At 41.5% G+C, this 25,110-nt stretch overlaps 1 protein-coding gene across 1 annotated transcript; it reads left to right on the plus strand.

The window, feature by feature from the left end:
- Window positions 1-1,446: 1,446 nt before the first annotated feature.
- Window positions 1,447-25,090, plus strand: EXOG (exo/endonuclease G). Its single transcript, XM_074869302.1, has 6 exons — window positions 1,447-1,604; window positions 3,006-3,155; window positions 6,849-6,988; window positions 9,333-9,409; window positions 12,398-12,512; window positions 24,501-25,090. The coding sequence occupies exons 1-6, from the start codon at window positions 1,457-1,459 to the stop codon at window positions 24,957-24,959; spliced, it is 1,089 nt and encodes a 362-aa protein (XP_074725403.1). The 5' UTR covers window positions 1,447-1,456; the 3' UTR covers window positions 24,960-25,090.
- The last annotated feature ends 20 nt before the right edge of the window (window positions 25,091-25,110 follow it).

The raw sequence follows: 25,110 nt of genomic DNA on the forward strand, positions 1-25,110 counted from the left end.
CAAATGCCGGGTGCTGCACTTCGGCCACAACAACCCCCAGCAGCGCTACAGGCTTGGGGAGGAGTGGCTGGAGAGCTGCCAGTCAGAGAGGGACCTGGGGGTGTTGACTGACAGCCGGCTGAACATGAGCCAGCAGTGTGCCCAGGTGGCCAAGAAGGCCAATGGCATCCTGGCTTGTATCAGAAATAGCGTGGCCAGTGGGGACAGGGAAGTGATCTCACCCCCGTACTCGGCACTGGTGAGGCTGCACCTCGATTACTGTGTTCAGTTTTGGGCCTCTCACTACAAAAAGGACATTGAATTACTCGAGCGTGTCCAGAGAAGGGCAACGAAGCTGGTGAAGGGTCTGGAGCACATGTCGTACGAGGAGCGGCTGAGGGAACTGGGGGTGTTGGAGAAGACTGAGGGGAGACCTCATCGCCCTCTACAACTCCCTGAAAGGAGGTTACAGAGGGCTGGGGATGAGTCTCTTTAACCAAGTAACAAGCGATAGGACAAGTAATGGCCTCAAGTTGCACCAGGGAAGGTTTAGACTGGGTGTTAGGAAGCATTTCTTTACAGAACAGGTTGTTAGGCGTTGGAATGGGCTGCCCAGGGAGGTGGTGGAGTCCCCATCCCTGGAGGTGTTTAAGAGTCGGGTCGACACAGCGCTGAGGGATATGGTGTAGTTGAGAATGGTCAGTGTTAGGTTAATGGTCGGACTGGATGATCTTCAAGGTCTTTTTCAACCTTGATGATTCTGTGATCCTGTGAAAAGCCTAGGCTCCCTGTACACAGCAACACAGTGAGCTCTGTAATCCCCACAACATAAGGCAAGAAGATGCCCTCAGCCACCATCGGAATCATGGCCAGAGCTCTCCAGGCAAGCTGCCTGCAATGAAATGATGGCATGGTGATGCAGCCCTCATGTTTTGGTGTATTCCATTGCTAAACTGGTCCTTTTTTTTTTCTGAAAAAATGCCTCTCACTTGGTGCTGAGTTGGAAATGCTTACAGTGGACCCACATGAGGCCAATATGAACAATATCAGACACCTGTGAGGCAAAACCAGTAATAATCAAGCTGGTGCTTTTCCTGACAAAAAATCGGATGTCAAATCACCAAATGCTAACTAAATCCAACCCCTTTTGCGACTGGGTCCCAGGGCCATCACCCCCAGCCTCACTAGCTGGGGACTAGTTTAGCCACCCCTCTCCGGGCTGTTCCTGTAATGGCCGTGAGGGCGAGCCCCGCGTCTTCGCTTTCCGCTTTTCACAGCCCTCGGGCAAATTCCCCTGCGCTCGGTCCCCGCGGGTCCCTCCCCCGGGGGTCGTTTCCCTCCCCTGCGCCGCTCAGGCGATGCCGCCATGGCCGCCAGGCGCCTGCGCCGCCGCGGGCGGGCCGGCAGGGGGCGCTGCGGGGGCAGAGCGGCGCCGCCGCTCCCGCCCCCCCCCCCCCCCCCCCCCCATCCCGCCGCCATGGCGGCCTTGCCCCGCCACCGCCGCTTTCTGCGCGGCTTCCTTTGCGGGGCCGCGGTGGGCGCCGCTGCGTCCTCCTGGGCTGCGTGGCGGCTCATCCGCAGGCAGAGCCAGCCGGAGCTGGTCCCCGGGCGAGCCCTGCCGGAGGGTAAGCGCCGCAGGTACGGGGGAGGCCGGGCGCGGCGGCTCCGTGGCTCCGCGGGGCGGGAGCGGCGGCGCCTCAGCACGGCCCCAATCCCCACAGACCGCCCCTCCCCCCCCCGCCCCTAAACCCGCTCCCACCCCACGGAGCATCCTTCTCCCCGCTGCCTCCATCCTGGGGTGCCCAAGGGGGCCGGGAGGGCGGGGAGTTCCCCGAATACCCTCGCCGGTCTTGGCGGGGGAGGAGGTTTTTTGGGGATGCTGGGCTGTAACTTGCATTAGAAACGCGGCTTCCCTTGCTGCACCTGCTCACACCGAAGTGTTGGCGACGTGAGGAAAGTGGTTTCATGCGGTGGCCACGATGGCTGCAAATGTTCCGTATTGCAGTGGGGAGCTGAGAGCAGTCGTCCTGTGTGAGCTGGTAATGTCCCCTTAATATATACATGCATCTGTAGATAGTTATGTTTACTTTTAAACACACAGTTCAAGTCAGGCCATAACTAAATTCAGTTATTGCTTCCCCTGTGCTTCTTTGGGGAGACCCAAAGGCCAGCACCAGTGGTGACTGTTTGCTTGGAAGGGCCCTGGCCCACTCGCCATGGGGGCTGGCGGATGTGTGAGGTGTGGGGGAAGATCTGTGGGGGCTGGCAGGGGTGTGAGGCGTGGGGAAAAAACGTGGGGGCTAGTGGGGGTGCAAGGTGTGGGGAGGGAGCTGTTGGGGGGCACCAGGGCCTGGTGGGAATGAATGGTTTTCTCTGCAGCCTGAAGGTTTTAAAAGTACTGAAGCGTTAGAAAGCACAGGAAGAATGGCTCTTAAAAACTTGAGTTGCTGTCAAACAGATGGCTGGAGGCTGAGGAAGTCAGTAAGACAGATGTAAATATTCCTTCATGAGAGAAAAATGTTCCTTGCAAAAAAAAAAAAAAATCTCAAAGAGGAACTTTCATTCATTCAGCAGAGTGTAAGCATTCCTGGCGAGGGCAGGACTTGCACTTGTGCTCAACTCATACATCTCAGTTTGTGAGGAGGAGTGCAATTTCCAGCTCTGAAAGATGAAATCTGTGTGTTGGTCTCCTGTGTCAGCAACTCCTTGTTGCCTGATTTGTCCCCAAATATCAGTTTTCCTCTGAAGGCCGGCCCAGAGCGATTGCTTAGTAGATGTGTGTAGGCATTAGAGTAGATGAGTTAGTCCTAGAGCTGAAATCCTCGTGTGAGGACAGAATGAAAAGCACAACTTTTTTGATGAAAAGGATTTTCACTGGAATGCTCTCAATATTTTTTTAGGAATTGTGGCAGTAGCCTCAAGTAGTTCCCTATACAGTATGTTTACATCAACTGAGATGCTTTTCTTAATGTCATCACTGATCACATTTCATCTTTCTATGGCTTTCTTTTTATTTTTCTCCTTAGAACCAGTGGAAGAGTCTCTGCTGGAAAAATATGGATTCCCTGAAGCTGGAACAGAGACCAGATGTTACACAAATCATGCACTGTCTTATGACCAGGCAAAACGGGTGCCTAGATGGGTGATTGAACATATCTCAAAACAGAAGACGCTGGGTATGTAGGTATTTATTTACTTACATTTATGAAGCCCAGAATGGGCTTTGGTGTTCACAGAAGGTGGAACCAGGAGCAGGCAGGGAGAAAAATCCTATAGTGATCTCTAGGTATGGATTTTTCCACCCATTCACAATCCCACTGGAGGCAGAAGGCATCTGGGTGGATGTCAGCTTCATGACAGGATTAAGGCTGATGTTGCAAGTGATTTAAAAGAGAACTGTCACTGCAGGTTGGCAGGCCTCTTCAGTATTCTTTCTCTTGTTGGGACTAGTCTGGTATTGAACGTACAGTGTCCTGAAGCCTGCAAGATACACTTGGCCCAATGGCTTGAGTATGAAAGGGACGAATGAAGAAGAACTAGAGCTACCTTCCATGAGAAATTTCTGTTATGAATTTATGAAATAGTCTGTAAGCACCAGATCAATATAGCCATGTTGGTGTAAATACTCTTAAGTCATGTTACAGGAGGGAAGCTTAGCTTACCTCTTTTAAACATGAATGAAGAAAAGATGAAACACTGAAAATTAAACTTTCCTTATCTGATTCAGACCTGCAAAGTTCAGTGTTATTGCTCAAGCACATAAAAATTGCTCTTGCTTCCTTAGCTAGTGTGGTTAGTTCTGTGGTCCAATTTATGTCAGTTTAAGTACTGCCCCATATGTGTGAATGCTTGTGGAGTCAACACCTTTAGTGGCCAGACTGCTTCATCTGCCGATCTTAGATTTGCTCAGAATGGGAAGAAAAGATGAATGTCCATTTGTGAGATAAAAATGGAGCAAAGGGCATCAATAGTTATAATTTTTTAAAGCTAGGTAGGGCATTACCTGCTCACTGCAGCCATTATTTACTTTGATGCAGTTCTGATGTGCATTATCTAATACTCTCTCCCCTGTTCTTAATGCAAGACAGAGGCTCAGTGATTTTTTTGCTGTCAGTAGTGAATGAAATATGAGTGGTATACAGTCACAGTAAATTAAGTTTATAGCATTAGTTCAGTTTTTATAAGGGAAATTATTAGTAGTGGAGGTAACTGTATAATTGTAAAATGTTTTATGAACGCAGTACCCCTCTAAATATATCTTAATCACTGTCTTCAAATTACCTTTCAAAATTAAAAGCGTGATCCTGAAAATATTTATAACCAACCCCTAAGTAGCATCATTGATTGCACTTCTTTCTGAGGAGAAAGCAGTAATTCCAGGCTTACTTTCAAGTGGGCCTTAACAGCAGAATTGTTAAAATGTTTTCTAAATTATCAGATACAACTGACCTGCAAGTTGAAATTAAAGCATCTTGAGGCATTCAGCTCTGATTTATGTCTGATAGCTACTCTAACAGAGATTGGAAGCGGAACTGTGTTGTTCAGGGAAGGTTGCAAAAACCTTCCATATCCTGGAGTATTGAAAGGATGTGATGTAAAAAAAATGTATTTTAGTGATAAGTAAGAACTCGAATGTTTAAAAAACATAGTGGAAAGAAATTAGCTTGACATGTAAATGAGGTGTACAAAACTGGTTACAGAAGAAATTAACTGTTTTTATCAAAGCAGTGAACAGAGAATAAATGAGGATATATTTTTCCATTTTTCAAGTTTAATCAATAAATTACACTGTCTTAAATAATGAGATTAAATATGTTTTTTTAAAATCGGAATTCTGTCATTTTGCACACTGATAAACTTGTCAGTGTTGCTTCCTAAGCATCAGTCCTGTGTTGAAGTGTCATGTCACATACTTTACCAAAAACAGACAAGAGAAGTGAAGCTCCTTCCTTCTCCCTGCAGCTCCTTCCTTCTCCCTGCAGCTCCTTCCTTCTCCCTGCAGCTCCTTCCTTCTCCCTGCAGCTCCTTCCTTCTCCCTGCAGCTCCTTCCTTCTCCCTGCAGCTCCTTCCTTCTCCCTGCAGCTCCTTCCTTCTCCCTGCAGCTCCTTCCTTCTCCCTGCACTGCATAAAGATGCTCTGACCACCCCTCTGTTTTGACATCACCTCTATGGACATATGCACAGATGGTCAGCAAAGAAGAGTAAATAGCTTACAGCCACTGGTTTCCAAGAGATGCGTTATCCATATGCACGCTCATTTTCCACCCCTCCCCTTCTTCCTTGTGGTTGTTGAATATTCTTGGGTTCTTCAGAGAGCTACCAAGTGGAGAGCATGTACCACCCTTTGTTCTCAGTATGGAGCACAAGGAAGTGTAGGGTGCATATGCGCTCAGTGATAATACTGACGTGCCAAAAAGGCAGAGTGCATGCAGTTTGTGTGTGTATGCACAGCCAGCTATAGAAGAAAGAATAATTTTAACAACTAGCAGTGAGTGATCACTATTGAAAATTGTCCCTCATGTTGTATTGCAACAGGAAGTACTTTATAAAGTGCCAAGCTTGAAGAAAATTCTCTGGTGTGTATGGGCCCTGATTCATGCTTAAATTAAAAGAGACTATATAATGGTCCTGTATATTGCATCTGTAAAATTATGCCTAAGGTGACACACTGAATTTTATAAAGAAAAAAATCAGTATGCTGTAGATACTTTGAATTATGTTGTCATTTGGGAAAAACAAAATTGTGGGCAGCAGTGATGGTGCTCTAAGCCAGTTGTTTTCCAGCTGCACACTGGGCTGATGCCTGGATGGAGCCATTGCACAGGCACAGCTGAGTCAGCCCTTGCGCATGCCTCCGCTGCTTCTCTGGAGCACCTTCCTTAACTATGGATGTTCTTGGTTCTCAGGCCATTCCCTACGAAAGATGGTGTCTTACTGGAGGTTGTCAGTGCCAGAATAATTCGTGAAAGTCTTTTCTAGCCATTGCTTTTCCAATGAAGCAGTCAGTGTTTGGGATGAAGTGGTCTCAAAGTTGCAGCCCAGTCAGTAATATCTCTTCCAAGGAGTTGACTGGGATTCTACACAGTGCAAGAATGCAAATATAGGTGTATGGCCAGTAAACCTGGGAAGAAGGCACAGGCTCCCCAGCAAAGACAGAAGCTGGGCTCTCTTTGAGAGTGGGCTGCCATCTCTGCAACAGTTAAGTTAGGTCCCCTCACAATCCTCCCGCCAAAATGTTTTGTCTACCGAAAGACTTAGGCATAGTAATTTTTGTGCATAATTCCCAAATGTCTGGAAAGACAGAAGGGGAATCTTGGAAAGGAACAGGAAAGCTCTACATTTATTTCTGTGCCCATGAAGAATAAAACACTTAAGACTTTCTCTTGAATGAGTTTATGTTTTTACCAAGTGTAACTTTATTAAGATATACCCATTCTACTTCCAGGCTAGAGTTCGAAAAAGAAAAAAATACTTGTAGTGGATCAAACAAAAAAATGGAACTGCGGCTGGTGAAGATCTGTATCATTGTCATAAAAAGTGAATCTATACTGGTTTATTTCTTTAGCAATCTTGCCTTTAATATTAATCTGCACTTATGATAAGACTAATATATTTTGCTTTTGTTTCTTCTCTATAAAACACCATGTTATAGTTTCTAATGTGTACTGGAAATTAATTTAGGACTGGAGCACAGATATTTAAACTGCATTCTTCTTTTGTATGGTTGAGGAGAAAAATACTCAATTTAGATTAATGTATTGAATCCTTAAGCATGGGTCATTTGGCAAGTTATGACAGAAACAGTTTTTTTTTCTCTTCTTGTTATGACAGTTTAACGATAACCTAACAATTTAGTGTGTTATTCCTCAGGCAATGCAGACCGAAGGCACTGTAAATTCAAACCAGATCCTAACATCCCTCTAATGTTTAGTGCTGTCAATGAAGACTACCTTGGGAGTGGATGGTCACGAGGACACATGGCGCCAGCGGGAGATAACAAATTTTCAACAGTAGGATTTTTTCTCTTTCTTTTTAATTTGTGTTTATCAGTTGTAAAGGGTCAAAAGACCCTTAAAAGTAATGTGTAATGTTCCTTTTGCAGTTTGTTTTGAGATGGAACATGATCTCATTATTGATGCACAGAGCTGGACTTGGAGTTACAAGGTCTATTCCTGACTGAGCACTGTAGGATGCTCTCACAGTCTGCTTCAGGCGTCTAAATTGGGTGCATCCTCTGGTGACATACCTCTCTTCATTAAATCACACCTAGATTAGCTTGTTTGGCAGAGGTGATGTGAGTATATCTTGTACAGTACAGTTTTAAGCAAGTCTTCTAACCTCTTGTATGTCATATTGTCTACCTGTAAAATAAAGGTGATAACCTTCACCAAACAAACCTTGAAAGTGTCTTCTGAAGCTCAGTTAAAGGGAGACAGGGAATGATGACTTCACTCTGGCCAACAGGTGCTGAGATGTTTAAGGCTACATTGGGCAAAGCAAAGATGCTGTTAAGTACTGTTCTGTATTGGCAAGGGGATTGCCTGGATGATTTAAAAGGCTTTTTCCTTTCTGGCAATGTGTATGAGGTAAATTAGAACCTTCTTTTGCTGTAGTTCTTTCAGTCTATAAAATGTCTTCACCTGCCATTTATTTGAGCTATAAGAAAAGCATGCCCTAATGCCTTGGCTGACTAACAAAGCAGCCTTGGATTTATTGGATCCTCCTGTGAAATGTGCATAATGCAGCAATTTGTCAATTAAGAAGCAGTTTGAATTTGTATTTCTGCTAGGCAGAAGAGTATGCAGTGGGGCAGAGTGACAGTGTAGTGGCATGTGGTAGATGAAAGAACCAGTCATTTTATTTCTACTGGAAGTGTCTTTGTGGTTATTTATTTGTGATATCTGGGCAGTTCTTGCTGGTGAGCTACCAGTCCAGAGAGATTCTGGACCTGGCTTGAAATGCAGTGAGATGATACAAACTTTCAAATACAGAATCATAAACATTTAATTTCACAGTTTAATTAGTGCTGGTAGTGTTTGCTCATTATCCTAAGGAGTTCCGTCAGCCCCTTCACTTTGAAGAAGTAGTAAATGAAAAGTATTGACCAAGTATGGGACCTATGAAGATAGTGGGTTAAGATCTTAGAAATTTTTTCTCCTGTATTTTCCTGCATATGTGACCAGCAGGTCGAGGGAGGTGATTCTCCCCCTCTGCTCCGCTCTCATGAGACCCCACTTGGAGTACTCCATTCAGCTCTGGGGCCCCCAACATCAGAAGGACAGGGACCTGCTCGAGAGGGTCCAGAGGAGGCCATGAAGATGATCAGGGGTCTGGAGCACCTCCCCTGTGAGGACAGGCTGAGAGAGTTGGGGTTGTTCAGCCTGGAGAAGAGAAGGCTGCGGGGAGACCTTATAGCAGCCTTCCAGTACTTAAAGGGGGCCTACGGCAAAGATGGAGAGGGACTCTTTGTCAGGGAGTGTAGGGATAGGATGAGGGTAGATTTAGACTAGATGGAAGAAATTCTTCACTGTGAGGGTGGTGAGACGCTGGCACAGGTTGCCAAGAGAGGTCGTGGCTGCCCCCTCTCTGGAAGTGTTCAAGGCCAGGTTGGACGGGGCTTTGAGCAACCTGGTCTAGTGGAAGGTGTCGCTGCCCATGGCAGGGGGGTTGGAACTAGATGATCTTTACGGTCCCTTCCAACCCAAACCAGTCTGTGATTCTATTCTATGATTCTATATGCGTAGTTTTTTAGCACCAGGTTCTTTGCATCTGGAGATATGTGGGCTTCAGTTCAGAGAGGTTTATGACAATTTTTAATGATAAAACTAAGCAAATATGTAGATGTTTGACCATTATGGTCTCATAAATCATCTCATTGCCTGCATGTTATGTATTTCTAAAATATTGATGAATATTTTTAGTAAAACCTTTCCTTGTAAGGGAAAGAAAAAGCTATCCATTAAGCAGTCAAATAAATGAAAAGCATGAGTGAAAGCATCCTTCCTATTCAAAAAGAAGAGTAGCTAGTTGCTTCCAAAGAATTGCTAAACTCATACTAGGTGACATAGTAATTCCTGTGCCTCTAGAATTTGATATTCTTGTGCTATGTTTCTATCAACACCCCCCCCCCCTCCAAAAAAAAAAGTAGATACATTTTGCAAGGTTTGCACCTCCGTTATGCACCTCTTAATCCAAAATAATTTTGTAGATGTTCTGATTTAGGTTTTATCTCACCTTTTATGTCGATAATGTTAAGACTAAAATAGAAATGGATTCTGATCCAAAAACTTCTAAAATGTGTTTTCAGCTTGTAAATGTTTCAGTGAAATTATATTACTTTCTTTCTCTATGCAGAGAGCTATGGCCGAAACGTTTTATCTGTCTAACATCGTACCTCAGAATTATGAAAATAATGCTGGATTTTGGAACAGGTGAGAAATTGCTTGTAAGTAAACTAAGTGAATATCAGGCAGTGGCATAAATAAAAAATGCTTCTTCACATCTAAGTATTCTAGAGCATTTTATAGGCTATCTGTAGAGATCATAGGACCTTTCTCTGAAATGAAAGGGAGCTCAGTCCTCGCAGCGCAAGAACAGTATAATGACTACTTTAGTTCTTTATTCAGTCCAACTGTAGAGGACTTCTTCTGGCTGATGTGGGTAAAGGTAGCAGGCTTAACATCTCTGTCCTTAAGGAAAATTCAGTAGAAGCAAGGAAGGGATTTAGATCTTGCCTTAACATCTCTTCCTCAAAAAAGCACTTCCAGTGTGAGAATGTTCACATCTCTGTATGTGGACAGTGGTTCACTTTGGAGAACTGAGCGCTCCCCACTGAGTCGTGACTACTTCAGGTCTTAGGTGTTTCTTCAAGTGCTGGCTTCCAAGCAGGAGTCAGGCAGGTTCTCTGTCACTTGTGAGTGCCAGCTGGATTGGCTTTGAGGTGAAGTGAGTGGTTGATAAATTTAAACTTTCTTCATGTAGGATTTTTATTCAGTCCTTCCTCTGAGCAGAGAAAAACATTAATAAAAGTAACATTCATCCAGTGCTTCTTGCATAGGACTTACAGAATATTAAGACTCAGGAGGGGAAAATGATGAATTTCACAAGGTCCGCTCAAGGGAAGGTTAGCAAAATGATGTACAGTATTGTACTAAAAGTCTATCAAAAATACATCATCATTCAACTACACACTGCTTTCCAGTTTTACAAGAATCCATATAAAATCATATGAGGCATTCAGTAAGGTTATACTGTTTTATAGACAAATAAAATGCTGTAACATTTTAAGACTTTTTTTTGGTATTGTTTTAATACCTCAAGTATTTGAGCATAAAATTTCCTTATACTAAAGCTAGGCATTTGTGCCAATTCAAGGTTGGAAACCCTCTTTATTTCCTTTGAGTAGGATCTCTGCCTGTTCAGGAAATCATGGGGAGTGTTTGAAAATTTCCCCTAGCACTATCAGCCCCACAATTTAAGCAGCTGTTATCACTTTCTCCCAACCCCAGCACCCTATCCTCACAGTTTAAATACATCAACAAGGTATTTGTGCCACTTGTTTTGTCAGTCACTTGTTTAATGATAAATAGGTTTAAGGGTACCATGTTTCACATGTGTTGTATGCCTTCCTGGCTTTAGTACTCTTTCTCTTTTTTTAATTGCTTGCTTCTTGAATTGTCTTCTGAGGTGCAGGTAGACAACACAGCTTAGTCAGGTTAATGATCTGTTGTTTTTTAAAGTGGTGGTCACACTCCAGCTGTGTGTTTTTTCTGCTTTCCCAGTTCCAGCTCTGGTGTTCATTCTGGTGTCCATTCCGCCTGACTGTGGCGAGTCAATTCCATTTGCTAACCCAGTTAAACTGATTTGCATTCTGTTTTGCTTGGTTATGTTTCTGTCAGGTTAGAAAATTGGATCAACTGGTGAGATGAGTGCCAGAGCCAGCACGGAGGATGGAGTAGGACTGTTCAGCTGGGGCAGACAAGGGGAGCAGTAGGAAAAGGGAGAGCAGGACTTCATCTGTCAGCAAGCTGTTAGATAGTAAGCTATGAGATTGGTTCAGTGGTGTGGTCTAACTGCACCTCTAGTATTTATTCCTCATTCTCTTCCCACCAACATGCATGCTTCTTTCTTTGCTGATGTTTAACTGTCATTTTCTGTCTTGTTTTGAGTGTGATTTCTTGGTCACTATATTATGATCTCTGTCCCTGCTGCCGTCAAAAGCAGTTTTCTCCACATCTGCATTTATTCCCATTCTTTCCTTGTGCCAGGTGGTGTTTGTATTGCCGTGCCATGAGACAGCCCGAGGAACTGAGCTGCTTGGAAGCAAAGCTGACGACAGCAGGAAAAAAATTAGCTTGTGGTCAATGCTTTGGTGTATCACATGGCAGCTCACTATTACCAGAGAAGAAAGGGCTCATTCCTACTAGTTCTGATTCATGGGGCTCATTCCTGCTAATTCTGATTTGTGTGAGCTGATTTAACTCACTAACCCAGCACAAAAAACCCCCTGATTTTGTTCAGGGTTATTGACAGATTAAGAGTGCTAAAGGTGGCCCAAGTGAGAGGTATGAGGAACAGGGATGAGACAGAGCTGGGGGAGAAACCGCCCCCTTTCAGAGGCAGCCAGATTAGCTGGACTCATCTGTCTCCTGTTCTGCTCTGTTTGTCAGTTTGAGTTAAGTGCAACTCTGTCTTTAGTAAAGGACTGATGGGTGCTCACTGTATGTGATTTCTGTAACATCTGGGATGTTAGATCAAAGGCAGGCTATAGTCTTTTGTTTTATGTAAAATAGGCATGATCCAGAAACCTGATAGGGAGAAATATTTTATGCTGTAAACTGAACCAGTTAATTTAAAGAGCAAAATTAATACTATTTCTGGAGTTGCTACTTTGTTTTTAAACAGTTTTATATAAAAAAAACAGTAAGGAGACTTAGTGGGAATGGCACCTAGAAACTTTCTTAAGTACTTAGAGCTGTGGAAAGAGCTGTATGTTGCAGGACATTGATTCCTTAGGGAGGAACATACAAATCCAGTAATGTGGTAAAACCTTTCAAAGTAAGAATACCACCAACATGCTGTTTAAAAGAAGTATTTTACTAATCCCAAGTGACTATCAACAGTATCTTTCTAGTGTCAAGTGTGGGAGTAAGTAGAGAACTCAGGTTTTTAGGACAGGTGGTAAGGCCATTTTTCACATGTGTGTGATAACACATGCCTACCTGTAAATAAGTGAACCTAGGACTAGTGGGAAGTATGACTTGGGCCTGTGTTTTACCTTCCTTAGCTTGCGAGTCAATGACATGAGTTTGGAAAAATGCTCCCAAACTGTCAGTATTTCATTGTGCCCTTCACAGTATGTTTCAAATATTATGTTGTTTTCCTAGCTGACTTTACCCTGTCTGACAAATATGTTCCAGAATGGAAATGTATTGTCGGGAATTGACTGAGAGATTTGAGGATGTTTGGATAGTTTCTGGGCCTCTGACCTTGCCTCAAACAAATGATGATGGAAAGAAGAGTGTTACTTACCAGGTATGTGTATATGTTGCTGGGTTAACAGTGCAGTGGTAATACTTTATTTATTTATTTAAAATTGATATTATAGCTTGATAAAACAGTTGAACATCCTAGGACATGCAAAATATATGAAATGTCCAAGACTAGTTGGGATGAGTTCAGTAGACGTGTCCTATCCTGCCTACACATGAAAAAGTATAATTTTAAAATAATTTGGTTTATTTCCAAAGAGAGATCTATTAAATGTCTGTTTGCAATCTGCAGTAAACTGTTTTCTGACTTCTATAATACATGACAGTATCTAAGCAGAGAGTGAGTGGGTTTTGTTGATGTATAGGCATCTATTCAATCATTTATTGATACATTTTAGAAACTGCAATACAAAGCTAGTGTGGGTTTCTCAAAACTATATAGGGTATTGGAATTCTTTACTCCATTAATTTCAAAAGCAGTTTTTTGCTGATGTCCCATATGCATCACTTAGATGAGGCCTTGAAACTGAGATTCTGAGCATACCAAAGTCAACTGAAAGACTTCATTCAAGTTCAGTAGGTTTTAGGTGAATGCAGTGTAATCGCTGGTCCATGGTACTGATGCGCCCCCTTCTTCTTTTGGTCCCCCATTTTTATTACCTGCTTAAAATACTGTAAAGATTTAGGATTGATTGTGCACAGTCTAGAAACCATCACTGATAGACAGATAGGAAAGGCTATCAAGTTGAGAGGTGAATTTACTATTGCTTATCCTGACTTAGTCTTTGTAAGCATGTGTTTAGACATCTGTAGGATCTGAGAGTAGTAAGGTATTCAAGGGAGGAAGCATTACCTTCTGCCCCTACTGTAATGAGATATTATTGCTGTTTTCAGTTGCTAGATGAAAGCTAGCATAAAGCAAATAATAAATGCTGTATTTTGCACCTCTTGAAAAAACACTTTTCCTTGAAAATAAGTACTTGGATCAACTGCAGCTTCAGCTCATGAGTGATTCAGATGTCCAGCTAGTTCTCTGAGGAGCAATGAATGAGCTTGCTATAACAAGTCCCTGTTTCAGAGGGATATGAGACACAATAGAGAGAGGTGTTCAGCTTTCAACACCGGCTTGTTTAGTGATGAGATTTAGGCACTATTTCTCCATTATAAATACACAACTTATTTCCATTTGATTGAACTTGAACTCAGTCATAATAGAATGTAATTTTTCCTGTTTGCTTTTACCTTTTTATTTCTTGAACAGTTGTTCCTTATGTCCCCATCCACACACGTCTGTAACCTTGACTGTGACAAAATCGCTGCTTTGATTTGGGATTTGTTATTTTTTTTTCCAGAGAGTCATATGTTATGCATATGAAAATGCAGTAATAATAATTTATCTTTTTCATGTTCAGTGGCCATTCCAGATTTCAGTTCTCACCACATCTTTGTGGGGAAGGTGACAACTGTGCTCATTTTCAAGTGGATAAATAAGCTGTGGTTAAGGCATATGACCAATGCCACATAATAAGTTAGTGGCAAAGCCAGTTTTAGACTGGCAATGGTTCCTTGCCACCCAAAGGGAGAGTGCTGACTTCACTATTGCCCATTATACTTTCCAGTCCTTTCCCTTGTCTGCCAGTGCTTACGACTGTCAGATTCTTCCACGAGATGCTTAATTACCCAATGCAATAGCAAACCATCTGTACTGGACTCTTTATTTGTTTACTGGGCTTGTTTTCTACTACCATACAAAGAGCAGCACACAGAGCAGTCCGGCACTCACTGGTGACAGCATGAGGTATATCCAACAGCACACAGCTGGGAGCATGAGGGAGATGTTCCGTTTCAACAATCTTGAGCTGAGCGTTTGGCTTACTGTCATGCGGAATGGTACCGTAAGAGTTCTCCAGGCTTGCACATAGCTTGGTGGAATTTGCCTCCTTGTAGCTGTCAGGATATTGCACTTATTTTTTATCCCTAAAAATATATATTTGTCTTCCATAGCAAAATTTAAAATCCTGAGCTGACTTGAACATTTTATAACTGGAAATTATTTTCCAGGAAGCAGTTGAATCATCTATCAACTGCATCTATCAACCGCTTCACTTTAATCTTGGTCATCTTTGTCTAGTTTTTCTCTGGGGAAAGTGTTTACTTAGAAGAGAAAGATTACCTTTTCTGAAAAATGATTGTGGCTCTCCATTGTGGTTTTGAAATGTAAATTTTAGTATTCCACAGATAAAAACAAGAACAGTCACTGCATCTTGCTGCTTTTATTCAAAATAACTTGATACCAGGATATGGTGATGGAATAATAGTGGCACAAAATGTCCATGCTGCTTTGATTATCATGTCATTCTATTCTTGTCTGTTGCCAAGATGTCTTCATCATCTTTGGGTTTGATGACAACTCTGGTCTTTTATGAATGTTTTATCAGTTTTGGTCTTTATATATGAAGTTCAGCGTAAGATTGAAAAAGGTGGCATGATAGTATTTGTGATTTCATTTCACCATTTGGCCATATTCATAAATCCTTTATTCAGCTTCCTATGGTGAGGTTCATGATGTAAATTGATTTGCATTTAAGCTCTATTTAAGTTCAGATAATGCTGTCTACAAGTGGGAAAAGTAAAATGTTGATTTGAGGCAATTTTTTGTTTTAAGTATTAAATTATTTGATTTGGGTCGTCTTTGGCTTCACTCGTAAGAGTAAATAAGTACAGGCTGAGAATTGTTATTTTGAAATATCTTTATGGCACAAGTTCTTGTGCTTGCTATTGAAGTTGTCCATTGGGGAGGGAGACTTCAGAATGGAGTAGAGTGGTCTGTTGGGTTTGGGGTTTGTTTTTTTTTCTTCTTACATCAATGCATACACTTAAAAAGGGAACCCAACCTGTCAAAGCACTGGAGAGAGTTCTTTTCAAACAGATACCTTGGATATCATGGCAGTCAGTGCTGCTGATTTCGGTAGTCTGGGATTCTGCCCCAAAACCAAGAGCGCTAAGAGTTGGCAGCTGAACGAGAAGGGAAGGTACCTCTTAGCTGTCTTTCAGAGTGAACTCTGCTAGGTTCAAGCAAGTGACTTAGAAATGAAAGGCTTTTAGTCCTTATTGTTTGGGCTTATGAAGCTGATATGAGATGTCCTTTTTCTTTGTATGTACTGTTTAAGGAGAAGTGCTGTAGTATACACAGTAGTGCTGAAACTCACATGCTATAATCTGGCAGTGTGACTGTTAAGGCTGAGCTTCTTTCTAATGTTTTTCTTCTCTGAGACTAGAACTGTGGAAAAAAGAAAACACAGAAGTACTACAGTGAATATGTCTGCATTGATTTGTTTCAGAACCTCTTTTCAATCTTAGTTCCCTTGGTTTTGGCTAAAGGAGTGGTGAAATACGTATCCATGGCTTTACAGGCTGGTGTTTTTCTCATCAGACATCCAAAAAGGTTATTTTTAGATCACTATAGAGGAAAAACAGAGCATCGGTCATGGCATTGTTCCCAGTTCCTGCTTGAACTCTGGTACCATTTGCTGTTTAATTCCAGAAAGGGAATTAACCTTGAACTCCTTAGATGCCAGTGTTGTTCTATCTATTGGCTGAACTTGCTGTATCCTCAGATATGTTCTGTCATTTCATCTGTCTCCAGTGGAGGCTTTTATGCAAAGAGTAGATTGATGACCATGCTTGGTATCTGAAAAACATATTTTGAGAATATATGTAAAATAGAATGCCAAGAGGAAAAATTTCTGTGTCATTGGAGAGGCAGATGCAGGTTCTTCATCTTTGTCCAGACCAAATCAAAATGACATTGTCTTGTTTTTTACATTACTGTTCTCCAGTGACTGTCAGTTTAGTGATTTTCCTCTGTCAGCAGATCTAGAGTTTGAAATACAAATTTTGCAATAATTCTACTGCGTCATGCTCAATGCTTCACCCTTCTTATTCCCAATGCCGTCGTAGTAAGTATTAATTTAAGAAGGATTGGCTATGTTTGGCGAACGAAAGTACAGTTTAGATAACATTTTATTTGTTGTTTGAAGAAGACATTTTCATGTACTTTTTAGTGATGTGCTAGGTTCATACTGGCATCATGTCTGCTGTTTAACTGTCAAAATGGAATGACTAGGCTGGGCCAGAGATACACAATAACTGTTCCAGAAGATATACTTACTTGTGATCTGGTTCTGTGGCAAATAAGTCCCCGGGAAACAAATTGCACCTCTTATATTTAAGGTGGTACTTTACGGTTTTCCCCAGTCGGTTTTCAGAAATAGTAGAGGTTTTCTCCTAGCCAAGATACTATAGGAGAAGGAATCCATGTTAAAGGAGGAAGTAAATCTGGGGATTATTACTGTTTGTTGGCTGCTTCAAATGGGCTCAAGGCTACACAGGCAACTAATGGACCTAGGTCCATTATACGTGTCCCATAAAACTTATGTACAAAGGGATCTTAGATCAGCTGGTGTAAACGACTAGAGCTCTGTCAGCCCTAAATTTAGACATGATGTACAAATGAAATTAATAGACGCTGGGTTAAGACTGGAGGAGAAGAGACACCAAAGGTGCAGGATAGATTTATGGGGTTGCTTTTATTTAGCACTGTACCCATCCCGAAGGTTCCTTTGTTGTAGGAAGAGTGGTGATAGGGACTGTAGTGGAATCAGTGTTAAGCAACCTAAATAGATTCTGTGGAAGTAGTAGTCTGTCATCATGTAAATACAGTATCATAATGCATATACACACCCTCTTTGTTAAAATAAAAAAAAATAACGGGGTTGAGGTGTCTTGTCTTTTAATGCCATAAGTATGTATTTAGGCTCAGCTTTTTTTTTTTTAACATCTTTTTTAGGATTTTTAGTGTCTATTGCCAAATCATTTTGGCAATAGCAATCAGACCAGACATAACAAATTAAATTTTCCTGAAGTTACATACATTTGCATTTTGGAGCGCTTGGCTGTGCAGTGTTGTTGCAGATTGTTACTGTGATTTTTATCTGTACTGTTTTCTATTTTCTGTATTGCTAGGTCTGCCTTCACACCCCTCAGTTCTTCTCAATGCCATCTGACAGTTCTCTCAAATACTGGGAAAAAACACTATCAACAGAATCAGTGCTGCATAACACAAATCCAAAAGGAACTGGAGTGAAGGCAGTTAATTCTGTCACAATGACCAAGTAAATAGAATTATACTGATAGCAAGAGGAATTTTTTTATAGTGGCAGAAAGTCTCTTTCTATACAGAATTTAGTATCAAATTATAGTAAAGCTCTGGCTTGTCAAACCTGGGGTCCTACCAGCAGGAATGATATTATCTACAGTAAAATATCTGATGGGCCTGGTCAGTATCATGCCTCAAGTTATGGCTGAAACAAAATAAATGCCTGCTCAGAGAAAGCAACAGTCTTATTGTGGGTGACAGGAATTATGTCCCTGAATTCTGTCCATCAAGAAATGTGACAGAAGTCTTAATTTTTTACTGCCACATGTAGATGGAAGTACTGTTACATAGAGAATTGTGTGTATGCTTGTTTTCAGTCAGTTCTGGTTTGCAGTATGGTTTGCAGTTCTGGTTTGCAGTATTCTAAACTCTGGTTGTTATACAGAGAGAAAACGGTTACTGGAGTGTAGAGGGAATTTCTGGAGTTACCATTTTACTGTATTTGATGATGGTACCCTCTGATGCAAGAACTCTTCAGTGTGTGCTGGCAATTAAGGCATGATTGAATGTGATTTCTGTTTACCAGGTTCTAAGAGAATATCAGATAATTGCCAATCCAGAGCTGGCTCTCGCTCATGAAAGGCTAGTCCTTTGCTAATTCTCTTCACGGTTGATTTTCGTCTTCTAGTCACTAGGTGGCAAAACACTACTTTTAGATTCCTGAGTCCTTCCTTTCAAAAATTATTCCTACCCTTTCAGAAGATAATTTTCTTACCACTCTGGGAAGCTGTAACAAGTCCAGTATAAAATGAAAACGTGGTAACTTTTGTATATGTTTTAAAGTTTCTAGTAAGAGTAACACTCTGTTTTCTTCTAATATAATCCCAAGTGTCCCGACATTACACCTTATATATTCCTTCTGTTTATGTAAGAATGGAGTTTTCTTTCTCATAAACTCCAAACTGTCAGTTTTAGGGACTGCTTTGCCCTATTTATCTGACTGCCACCATGAAGGTGACATTAGTTAATGCCATATGCTTAAACTTAACCTTAGATGCCATTAGCAAATTTCTTCATTATTTATTGTGATACTTAAGTACTCCATGTATATTATCAAATTTGTCCTTCCTCCAATTTTAAAAACTACGACCAAGAACAGTTTAATGATTTGGTCAAAATCATGAGGAAAGCCAAGTTTAAGACAAATCCCCATCCAGTGACTTAGCGATGAGAGCAAATTTGTCAAAGCTTACAGAGTTCTCTCTGTTTTAAGAAATCATGTTACTTCTGCCCTTATCTTTATCTGTCCCTGTGAGCTCTTTAAGTTTGTATAACTGCTTACCAACACATTTGTTGTTTTAGCAATATGTAAACATCTCTAAATGTCAAGAATTGCACGCATTTTAATGGCCTGAACTCATGACAGCTGTCCACGTTTAATTGGGCATTGAGGAGTATAACAAATTTATATGCACTTGTGGAATGTCAATAACAATGTCAATAGTAATAAAGCCCAATAAACGCTATGCTGAAAATGACATTATCATAATGTTGCATTATTAGACGACACCAGTTCAGTCCTAGGGCCAGATCACCAAAGAAAACAAGAGCAAAGCAAAAATGAAAGGAATAAGCAGCTGCAAAAAGTTAGGGCAATGAACATTTTTGTGTTGAACTGATACAGGCAGCAAAGAGAAATAGTATCTGAAATTTCATATCGGTTTCACAAATAATGATTGAAAAGGAATATATTTCATGCTATAAAAAGAAGGCTTTTAGCTTGAGTGCTTTTTTCTTTCTGTTATGAAGCTGTTGAAGATTTGAAAGACTAAGCAAAATTTTATAGGAATAGCAAAATGGAAATTTTCAAAGGATTAAGGATTACACAAAAATTTGCCTCGTGGCCTGTTATAAACACGGTGTGAAGGCATGTGGGACAGCAGTGATTTTCATCAGGCCATTACTGTATTTTCTTGCTTGTATTAGTGCATGAGGGTTTTTTTTTTAATCACAGATACTATTAAAAACTGTTGCTCTTCTCCAGCTGGGACAGATAGCTGTTTCAGGCACTGATTGCTGAAAGATCATCTGCTGCCTGTGGGTAGACTAGCACAAATCAAAGTCAGCATGTGTGCATGGATAATCTTAACCCATTTTCTGTTCTGTTACAATAGGAGCATATGCTATCTGCCTCTGTTAGGCAGGCATTGAGATAAATGGGATGGTGCAGATCAGAATAGTGATTCAGACTGCTGTAGTTAGGTAGGAAAATCCTCTAGGTGGCAATCGGAAATGAATTGTTGAGTTTGGTTTTCCTACCTATTGCTTCTGTTGCAAACTTCACTTCTACAGAATCACACTTTTTTCCCTGGCTATTGAGCTCTGCGTGTGGGGCAACTCCATGGAGACATTCATCTGCAGCTTCTGTATCTACTCTCATAAAAAGCAAATTGTGGTATATTACAGAGCATAATGATGGAAATATTATGCGTGCTGTGGAACTGCATTTCCTTTTTCCTTTTTTAACGAAAATCATTGGGTCACACTGGCTGCATAAATTATTGGTGATGCATCCTGTGCATGGTTCACATAAGCGTTAAACTGCAGAAGAAAACATATATATTCTTTCTCATGCATATTTACTCTGTCAGAGAAATCAGGCACTCTCCTTTGATGGTATTCTCCTCCAGCAGAATGAGCTGGGGATAGAACTTTATGCCCTGTTTTGAGTAAGGGAAGGGCAGTTGTGGACTCTGGCCATTTGGCAGGCTGAAGTTTGTTTCAATCACTTTAACAGTATTGGAACTCAGTGCAGTAATTACAGAAGTAGTTTACTGCTGTTCAGAGGACTAGTATAAAGCCTATGCACTACTTAGATTTTATTTAAACCCTCAAAAGAGAACTTATGTACCACTTCAGTTCCACATAAATTACATGTATGGCCATTGCTTGTATGGACTTGAGTTGTATTTAGAACTATGTTTCTCAAAGGCCAACCCTTCCTTCATTTTGAACTAGTCCTCTCTTTCCTTCTTTCCTTCCCTCCTTCACAGGTGCATATACTATGCATAAATGTGCATTATTTTGCATAGAATGTATATATTTGCATATTATTACATAAGCACAGGGTGTGTTTTCCCTTAGCACCCACTTAGGCATTCACCATTTCCATTTCATACCTAACTATTCTATGTGCAGCTGTATTAATTCCCCAGCCTTTCTAGCCACCCGCTCTGTCCTGATTCAGTCCCCTGTTCACTCTGCTAGCTCACTCAACATGCATTCATGTGTTTGTTTTACATGTGCCATATACCCCCTAATTGGAGATACTTGTAGCAGCTCCATATGTGTGTTCACCCTTCCTCTAGTCTTTTATACAACAGACAGAGGATTCTGGTATGTGTATGTGTGTGGGAGGTGTTGAGACGGAGGAGCCGAGCTAAGGAGGACCTAGTACATATACATGTGGAAAAAAGTATGTGAAGCGGCCTGGAAAAGACAGGCCACGCTGCACAGGAATGCTGCAGGTCCGGAGATGGTTGGCCCAGCAAGAATCTGGGGAACAGGGTTTAGTCTCACTACTGCCTCCTCTCGGGAGGCTACAGCAGCTTCAGGGTGCAGTGCAGCTCTGCACAGGCTCTTCCTTCTCTTCCACCCTGCCCACCCCGGGGTCGTGCAGGAGGTGGGAGGCAGTGCTGGCTCTGCAGGCGCCCTGCTCCAGGGGGAGAGAAGGAACTGCAGCCTTCTGCCTTCAGCAGCGTCAGTCGCTGCCTGCATCTGGCTGAATATGGAACTGTGAACCCCTTCCTCTCCCCCTCAGGGCTTTTCATGTTTCTTGGCTCCCTGCCTCCCACCCCCAGTACATTGCATGTTGAGTGCCACCCATCTCAAACAGGTTAAACTCCCAATACCGTTCATTTTGTAACTCAGTTTTAACCCACCAGATACAACAGGGTGTTGATGCGTAGTTTTTAGGATATTTTAAAATTACCTGTGCATCAGTCAGTTTTGATTATTTATGCCGTTGATCCTGAGGAGCTGTAATTCTGGTTTCACCCACACTGAATGCTAAATGCAAAGTGCTTTGACACTCAGGAGCTCTGATTTCCCTATCAAGACATCTGTCGTTGTTGAAAGGGAAAGTAGATTTGGCATAAGGCATTTATTTATTGCTTACCAGTTTCAATGACTGTTAAATGTCTAGGCAGAGCTTTATTTAGAAGATTGGTGGCATAAACAAGATCATTTTTGTAAAAAAACAAAGCCCTACCACAAAAAAACCTCTAAACTACAGCAAAATCATTAAATAGCCTAGTTTAGGGAAGGGGAAGAAAATAATCTGTAACAGAGTAAAGAAATCTAAGAGCACATGTTTGTCAGAGACAGTAATAACATCACTACTACATTATTGTACAAAACATGAAAAAACTTTCTTTATCAGAGGTTTCCGTTTCTCCTAAATATACTTTCTCTGATTTTGGTCTAACCAGTAAAACTTAAAAAACAGTCATTTAAAAAACTGACAACAGAGGTAGAAAAAACACTTCATGCACTGAAAGAATTCATACCTGAAATAAGTTAACTATTGGAATAAATTGATGTGAACCTTGGTTCAGTAGCCATAGGCAAAGTTTAGTTTTAAAAACGTATTTTCTTTTGCAGAAGTGCTGAATACTCAGAATAAAACATACATAGGAAGTGTTTCTTTTGTGATTGAGTTATACTGAATATATGAATGGACAAAGCATGTCTGAACTGATATACTGGATTAGTTGTAAAATACTTTCAATTAATGTGACTGCTTGTGGCAGTGAAAGAAGTAATACCTGCTTTCTCTGAAATTGTATTTTAACTGTATGTAACAAAAGCTGTCAAAAATATCAAAACAAGCAGTCTTTGCTTTTGCAGGTATTGCAAATACTGGAAAAAGTACCAAATTACTGGATTTTATGTATAAAACAAGATGCCTCTGTAGTTTTTGTAAGGCATCTGCATCTTTTTCTTCTGTTGCCATTAGACTAAATGTACAAATTTTAGAAGGGCAGTTATACGGAAGGGTTATGCAAAATTCAGATTTCCCATGTGTGAGCCTGTTAAACTTTGTTAGCACGGCAGATTCATTTCAGCAGTATTGGAGAAAAAATAAAAGCCTGATACAATAAATGCATGAGCATCACTTTTTGAATACTGGAGAGATTACATTTGTCATCAATAGGTATATTCCTTTGGACTTACTCCTGACACAGTCTACTGTATACATATATGTGTGAGCTTTTAACAGATTTCACATAAATTCAGAGTCCTGATCCTCCCCTCCTCATGCTTCAGTTAAATTCTTGGACCCTGGTCTGAGTGACACAGCAGGAAACCCAACATGTGTAAGATCTTAACTTGAATCATAGTGAATTTATGGAAGAAATAGGTGCATTTTCTTTGGATAGACTTCTCTTCCAAGATACTGAGTCATTGAATGTACTTCTTTATATCCAGGACCCCTCAGAAAAACACTTGCTTGAGTACTGTAGCTTTTAAATACAACTCGTGTATGGGTAATAGAGATACAAAAAATAACTGACAGAAGGTAAGTTACAGTTGATTTGAAATACATCTTAAAAACCGCATGATTTGGAACAGTCAGGACAGGAACCACTGTGTAGTATAGAGCCACTGTTACTGAAAACAGCTTTCCAAGCATTAAAAGTGTGATGCAGTATGAGAAAGGAGCGCTGCCATCCCTTCAGGTCAGCTACACTTACATATCTGCAGAAGGATTAGGGAGCTGGGGTCTTGGCTGACTCCCTGTTTCCAAATGTGGTTTTCAGATTTGTTCCAGTTCAGTTTCAGTCATAACTAAAGTTGTATCTGCTTGAGACATTTAACTTTAGTTTGTTCTACCAGAGCTTCTTGTCACAGATCTTTACAAATATTTAGGCAATTACTGACTAATCTTTTGACCTTTTGACTGCATCATTGTTCTTAACAGTATAATATAAAGTCAGTGGTGTTACAGGAGAAAGGCAGAGAACCTTCTGGGAAAGTCTCCTACCAACAGTGGCTGAATAACCCTGTAGTGAAGTGTTCTTTGCCCAGCTTTTCCAGTTCAAGTGAGAGATTCAGGCATCAAATAACTAGCTCATTCCTGACCAGCTATATAAGGAGCTGCAATGAAATGGTGTTGTGGTGGGTTGACCTTGGCTGGATGCCAGGTGCCCACCAAACTGCTCTATCACTCCCCTCGTCAGCAGGACAGGGAGGGGAGAAAATAAGATGGAAGAAACTCGTGGGTCAAGATAAAGGCAGTTTAAAGCAAAAGCAAAGGCTGTGTGCAGAAGCAAAGGAAATCAAAAGATTTATTCTTTACTTCCCATCAGCAGATGATGCCCAGCCACTTCCTGGGAAGTAGAGCTTCAGTACATGTAGTGGTTGCTCTGGAAGACAAACATTGTAATAACAAATGCCTCCCCACCTCCTTTCTCTTAGTTTTTATTGCTGACCGGATGTCATATGGTATGGAATCTCCCTTTGGTCAGTTGGGGTCAGCTGTCCTGACTATGTCCTCTCCTAGGATCTTGCCCACCCCCAGCCTACTGGTGAGGGGGGAATGTTGCCTTGATGCTGTGTGAGCACTGCTGAGCAGTAGCCAAACACTGGGGTGTTATCAACACCTTTGTAGCTACTGACGCAAAGCTCAGCACTATGAGGGCTGTTGTGGGGAGAATTAACTCCATCCCAGCTTGTAGTCTGGTAACACTGCACATGGATTTGATGTGTAGTTACATGCTGTGGCTCCTATTTAGAGGTAGTAGGATTAGTCACTTTTTTTCCCCTCCCCCTCAACTGATAAGATCTGTAACATAGCTTTCCTTTTCACAGGTAATCGGAAAGGATGATGTGGCTGTGCCATCCCACCTGTACAAGGTGGTCCTTGCCAGACGGAGCAGAATGTCTACAGAGCCCTTGGTACTGGGGGCTTTTGTGGTGCCAAATGATCCCATAGGCTTCAGTCACCAGCTGACTGAATTCCAAGTAAATATTGAAGATCTGGAAAAAATGTCAGGTTTAGTTTTCTTCCCCCAGGTGGACAAAACCAAAGATGTTAAAAATATCTGTGAAGTGGATACCTGTAAACTGATGGGCTTCAAGGAGTTTACATTGTACATCACTGCTCGGAAGGTGCAGAGTGCCCGTACGTTGCACCAACTGGAGAAAGCCATGTCAGAGTTAAGGGAGGCAGGAATCGAGCCTGATGAATATCTTCTAAAGCTTCACAAGAAGAAGGAAGAACTACTGCAGGAAAAACAAGTAGCAGCTAGAGAGGCGAAAGCTGGCTGAGTACTTGTTCAAGAAGATGTTTGGGGTTTTGTATTTTGAAAGTGGAGCTGAAGGCAAACACAAAGACAAGGGCTCTATGAATTATTCTTTTTTTGAATTGTGAAAACAATAAAGAAACATTTGGAAGCTGGTGGGTTTGGAATAACATTCA

This window comes from Strix uralensis, chromosome 1 (assembly GCF_047716275.1).
Source record: "Strix uralensis isolate ZFMK-TIS-50842 chromosome 1, bStrUra1, whole genome shotgun sequence".
Lineage (NCBI taxonomy): Eukaryota > Metazoa > Chordata > Aves > Strigiformes > Strigidae > Strix > Strix uralensis.

What these genes read in the sequence shown, in the direction of transcription:
- EXOG (XM_074869302.1), top strand. Translation starts at nt 1,457, where the DNA reads ATGGCGGCCTTGCCCCGCCACCGCCGCTTTCTGCGCGGCTTCCTTTGC. An exon ending in CGGGCGAGCCCTGCCGGAGG is followed by an intron (nt 1,605 to 3,005) that starts GTAAGCGCCGCA and finishes TTTTCTCCTTAG; the next exon opens with AACCAGTGGAAGAGTCTCTG. An exon ending in AGAAGAGTGTTACTTACCAG is followed by an intron (nt 12,513 to 24,500) that starts GTATGTGTATAT and finishes TCCTTTTCACAG; the next exon opens with GTAATCGGAAAGGATGATGT.